This window comes from Zingiber officinale, chromosome 1B (assembly GCF_018446385.1).
Source record: "Zingiber officinale cultivar Zhangliang chromosome 1B, Zo_v1.1, whole genome shotgun sequence".
Classification (NCBI taxonomy): domain Eukaryota; kingdom Viridiplantae; phylum Streptophyta; class Magnoliopsida; order Zingiberales; family Zingiberaceae; genus Zingiber; species Zingiber officinale.
This window is the reverse complement of record NC_055986.1, coordinates 60672375-60678014: the sequence shown is the minus strand read 5'-3', so window position 1 is coordinate 60678014 and position 5640 is coordinate 60672375. Positions and strand designations below refer to the sequence as shown.

The 5640-nt window shown below is 35.7% G+C and overlaps 1 protein-coding gene across 4 annotated transcripts; it reads left to right on the top strand.

Annotated features, from left to right (window-relative positions):
* The first annotated feature begins 305 nt into the window (after positions 1-305).
* Positions 306-3528, top strand: LOC121967484 (V-type proton ATPase 16 kDa proteolipid subunit-like). 4 transcript variants are annotated; one of them, XM_042517753.1, is made up of 3 exons: positions 306-446; positions 542-827; positions 2896-3528. In XM_042517753.1, exons 1-3 carry the CDS (start codon positions 371-373, stop codon positions 3146-3148), a joined length of 615 nt encoding a protein of 204 aa, XP_042373687.1. In that variant the 5' UTR covers positions 306-370; the 3' UTR covers positions 3149-3528. The 4 variants fall into 4 exon arrangements, with proteins under 4 accessions (XP_042373687.1, XP_042373681.1, XP_042373696.1 ...); XM_042517747.1 differs by having other exon boundaries at positions 2803-3528; XM_042517762.1 differs by having other exon boundaries at positions 2810-2981.
* Positions 3529-5640: the final 2112 nt, after the last annotated feature.

Genomic DNA, 5640 nt, shown 5'->3' with positions numbered 1-5640 from the left:
TTTTCCCGAACCCTTCTCCCAAGTACTCCTCATCTCGCGCAGCCTTCTCCATCCAAGAGCGAGATCAGATACGAGGGCATCCTCTACAGCATCAACACCAAGGAATCCAGCATAGGCTTGTGCAACGATATAGTTTGCTTTATGTCCAATTCCTCGCGTCTTCGCTTTTCTCCACTCCCCTTCGCGCTGTTCCTCATCAAAGGGAACATTTTTTTCGAGCTTTTTTGGCTGGATTTTAGGGCTATTATCTTTGTTTGTGGCAACGAAATAAAATCTCAATCACATTTTTTCTTCGGATATGACCTTTGCACGCCTGCCTCTTCTTCCTCCTCCGCAGGAACTAGGGTTTCGTCGAGACTCCTCCGCCACGATGTCTAGCTTCAGCGGCGACGAAACTGCCCCTTTCTTCGGATTCCTCGGCGCGGCCGCAGCCCTCGTCTTCTCCTGTAATTTCCCCCAATTTTGGCGACCTTTATCTCAGACTCCTATTCCGTTCGAATCAAAAGGTTCGTTTCTTGAAATGTTTTTCATTCTTTTGCAGGCATGGGGGCGGCGTACGGCACGGCGAAAAGCGGCGTCGGGGTGGCGTCCATGGGTGTGATGCGGCCGGAGCTCGTGATGAAGTCGATAGTTCCCGTTGTCATGGCCGGAGTCCTGGGGATTTACGGTCTCATCATTGCGGTGATCATAAGCACCGGGATCAACCCCAAGGCCAAGTCGTACTACCTTTTTGATGGGTATGCCCATCTGTCTTCTGGCTTGGCTTGTGGTCTTGCAGGACTTTCAGCTGGTATGGCCATTGGCATCGTGGGAGATGCTGGAGTCAGGTAGTTGTTGTTTGAGATCCTTTCTAGATTCGATAGTGCTCTCTATTCCTCTTTTTTTTTTTTGTCTAATTATTGACTACGAATTCTCTAACCTTGTCTTCTGTTATCGCATATTTAGTCCATTTTTCCTCTGATAGTCCTTTCATAAAAGAGCAATTTATTTTTCTAGGTCATGTGTGTAGAATTTATTTACAGTCGTATTCCTATTGTGTATGTGTCTTTCATCCATTCTTTGCACTATCTATCTATATAGGAGTCCTCGAGGGATCGTGCCTTAGCTTGTTGTTGTTGTTATTGAGAGAGCTAGTTATTGACTAAAAAAATTGGAATATTTACTGAGATGATTGTAGTTTCATATGCAGATCCCACATGAATCCTTAGATCTATCGATTTCAATGATTACTACAAAATTTTCTATGTTTTAGTCACTTTGAAAGGGTAACAAACAATGTTTGTGCCCATATTTTGATTACTTACTGCGTTTAGTTTCACTACATAAAATATTGAGTCTTATTTATGGATACAAATAGCATAGACATATATGTGCTTTATTTCTATGGAATTTACCAAAACATATACAATCAAAGCACTTTTTCTATAATTGTTTTTTAATAAAAAAAAGTGTCAGCTTTGCATTGTGCTTACAAAACCATCTTGCAAATTTAATTTTTTAAAGATGTAGAAATAATAAAAGGTCAAAAGAGCTATTTTGAACTACATGTAATTTGATGAATCAAAATGCATGTATAGGTAGTTATGTAGATAACGTGTATTGACCAACTAGACATCTGCAGTAGTAAGGTTGGAGAATATTGGTTCTTCCATTATGGTTAGATTTATCACATTGAGTTTGAACAAATGAGTTTAATGAAAATATGAAGCAAATGTGAAGCGGTTGTTACCTTAGGAGTACGTGTGAGTTGCATCTGGGATTCATGAGTAAGGTTATGGTTAGATTTATCACATTGTTATAATAGTTGTCAGTAGTTTTTTAAGTCAAATGGTTTGAGCTAATGGCCTTGTATTACATTTGCAATTCTAATATCTATTTGTAGATTATCAGCTACGTGCTTGAACAAATGAATTTAATGAAAAGATGAAGCCAATGTGAAGCGGTTGTTACCTTAGGAGTACGTGTGAGTTGCATCTGGGATTCATGAGTAAGGTTATGGTTAGATTTATCACATTGTTATAATAGTTGTCAGTAGTTTTTTAAGTCAAATGGTTTGAGCTAATGGCCTTGTATTACATTTGCAATTCTAATATCTATTTGTAGTTTATCAGCTATGTGTTTGAACAAATGAATTTAATGAAAATATGAAGCCAATGTGAAGCGGTTGTTACCTTAGGAGTACGTGTGAGTTGTATCTTGGATTCATGGGTACATCTTGTAAGAATAAGATAAGCATCTAAGGTTAGTATTATTTACATGGGTAGTTTATTGTTAAAGCCACAAGCTATTTGGATTAAGATCATTTGTTGTTGTGTCAGATCTTCAACCTTTTGGAGTTTGGATGAGCCAAGTTCTCCAAATTTGCTCCAAATTAAGTGTCATCTTATATTGTTTATAACCAAGTACATCAATCCACATGAATTAGGAATTATGAGTTTGATGCTTGTAAAGCATGTTTTCACTATGGAATATAACTTCGTAAACTGTTCCAGTTAAGATCAACTTGTGGCTGGTGTTTAAAAAGTTGATTTTATTACCTGAGAAAAAGAAAATTGAAAAGTCCAGTAAATTTGTATCTTCGCTGTAAATTGTATAACTAAAAAGTTAAAAACTTGGGAGAGCAAAGAACAAGCTGCATGAGATCAGTTTAATAAAGCAGTCAAATAGCTGCATGCAATTTGAAAACTATTTTACATCAAGGATCTGAAAATCTTCATTAAGATTAGTGTAAATTTTGTTTCTTTTGGTAGAAAGTCATGATGATTGTTTTGGCTACTTCAATATTAAGTATTAAGTATTCAGTAAACAGATTGTCAGTGCATCGCTAGCAGGGGATATACAGTTCCTGGATGTTAGAAACCAATCTGAACCATATCTTACCATTGATGCACATAGGGGTTCCCTTGCTGCCTTGGCAATTCATCGGCATGCTCCAATTATTGCAAGTGGTTCTGCTAAGCAAATTGTGAAGGTTTTCAGTCTAAAAGGAGAGCAGCTAAGCATCATCAGATATTACCCTACTTTCATGGCTCAGAGAATAGGTTCTGTTAGCTGTCTCACTTTCCACCCGTACAGAGTACTCCTTGCTATTGGTGCTGCCGATGCCTGTGTATCTATCTATGCAGATGACACTTACCAAACAAGATGACTTGCTTTTGGCAACGTTCAAACCTTCAGACCTGATTAAGGAACATGGAAATTTCAATTTAATAATCAAGGAGATGGTAACTGCATTTGCCCCAGATTGTGACATCAGGCTGCACAATCCTGCTTTGAATGTGAAATTTGTATCTTACAGTGTTCGTTAGCCTCCTCAAAAGAGGGTCACACTTCATCAGAATTCTTGCATCACCGTTGGAGGCTCTCACTAATAATAATATTTAGGTAAAAGTTGTACATAGTCTATTTTATGTTTATGTTTTCTTTTTCTTATTTAAATTTTCTTGATCATTTTCTTGCTTTGTTTTGTTCAAAGTTGTAAAATTGCACTTTCATATTATAAATTAAGTATTGGCTGCTTTTAGGAAATAGTGTTGTGATGTTGGTCACTGAAAATGATTTTGGCTTCTCATTACTGATTTTGTATGTTTTGCTGTCCATAAATTTTGCTTGTTCATGCAAATGCTTTGATCTATCATTTGAATTACCGAACAAGTTCCGAATGGTATCAAAATTCTGTAAGATTGTAATGTCTTTTGGTACCTTGTAGTGATGCAGTAAAGAAGAATGTTTTGAGTCATTTAAGAAACAGTCTTTGTTTCGTTGTATTTGTTATTTCTGATTGTACTGTTGCTATAATGGTAACAAAAATCATTTTCAATCTTGGCACAACTGCTATTCATAAACCTAGAATGAGTATTTATTGAGCCCATGAGTTAGATTTCTGTCCACCCAGAATTGTAGGTCCACAAATTGTTGGCTACTTCAATATTAAGTATTAAGTATTCAGTAAACAGATTGTTGGCTAAACAGATTGTAGCTGTTCAAAATAGATTTTTTGTGCTCTTTTGTTTTATATGTGAATATCACTATATACTTTGAAATAGAATTAGTGTAAATTTTGATATTTACTAGCTTTTCATGTAATTAATTATTAATATTACTTCAACGTCAGATTTCTATTATTTTTATGAGTTTGAAATCATTAACTGAGTTGATTATATGTAAAATTCGAATCTAGACATGGTAAAAGAAAAATAATAGTTTCTTAAATATAAAAATAATAATTTTTAAATATTTTTTTTTAATTTTTTTTCTTTAAAACGACAACGCTTTTAAAGCGTTGCAAAAAGCGTTGTCTTTTCTACCAAAAACAACGCTTTAAAAGCGTTGCAAAACGTTGTCTTTGCATAAAACGACAACGCTTTTAAAGCGTTGCAAAAGCGTTGTCTTTAGTACAAATGACAACGTTTTAAAAGCGTTGTCGTTGAGCAGACTTTTTACAACAGTGTCTTTAACAACGCTTTTTCAGGCAAAAAGACAACGCTTTAAAAGCGTTGTCTATTAGCTTTTTTCTTGTAGTGATATTCGGATTCGGGTAGTCCAGCACATATGTTGAAGAGAGACAATGATAAGTTGGACAGGAGTTCACTTGTTTGTGGGTTATCCTAGATAAACGAAAGTAGATTTATAGTCTTAAAAATCAGAAGGTCATTGTTAGCATCAATGACCGATTTTTAGAAGAGAACTATATAATGAACCACAAGCCCATAAGTAAATTTGTTCTTAAGAAAGTAACAAAGGACATGTCTAATCTAGTACCAACTATACAAGATGAAATATCACAAGAAACTGCAACACGTATCACAAATGATACACAATTATAGACAGTGCCTCGTCGTAGTGGGAGGGTTGTTATGCAACCTAAAAGAGTCATCTTTTGGGAGAGCTTTTGGACTTTATCCCTGGTCAACATGAACCCAATCCCCAGACATATGACGAAGCACTCCAAGATTAAGATGCAACATCTTGACAAAGAGCGATGAATATAGAAATAGAATTTAGTATTCTAATAAAATCTGGGAGCTTATAGAATCACCAAATAGTGTAAAAGCCATTAAGTGAAAATAAGTCTACAATAGGAAAAGAGGGATAGACAGGAAGGTAGAAACTTTCAAAGTAAAGCTTGTTGGAAAAAGGAAACTTTTTACCGGTAGCCATGCTTAAGTCTATTCGGATTCTTTTATCTATTATGAGATTTGACAAGTGGATGACAAGACAGCTTTCCTTTATGGAAGTCTTGAAGAATGCATCCATATAAAGCAACCAGAGAGGTTCATTGCAAATGGCAAAGAGCATCTAGTATGTAAGCTCAATCAGTCTATGGACTGAAGTAAAGCTTCAAGGTCTTTGAACATTCGATTTAATAAAGTAATCCGGACCTATGGATTTATTTAATAATCGAATGAGTCTTGTGTATACAAGAAGTGTGATGGAAACGTGGTGGTATTTCTTGTACTATACGTAGATAACATTTTTGGTAGTTGGAAACAATATCAAAGTGTTGTCAGAAGTAAGGGTATGGTTGTCCAAGTAATTCGTTATAAAGCACTTAGGAAAATGAGCACATATTCTTGGGAACAAGGTTCGCAAGAAAAGAATACTGTGCATATCCCAAGCTTTATATAACGAGCTCGTTTT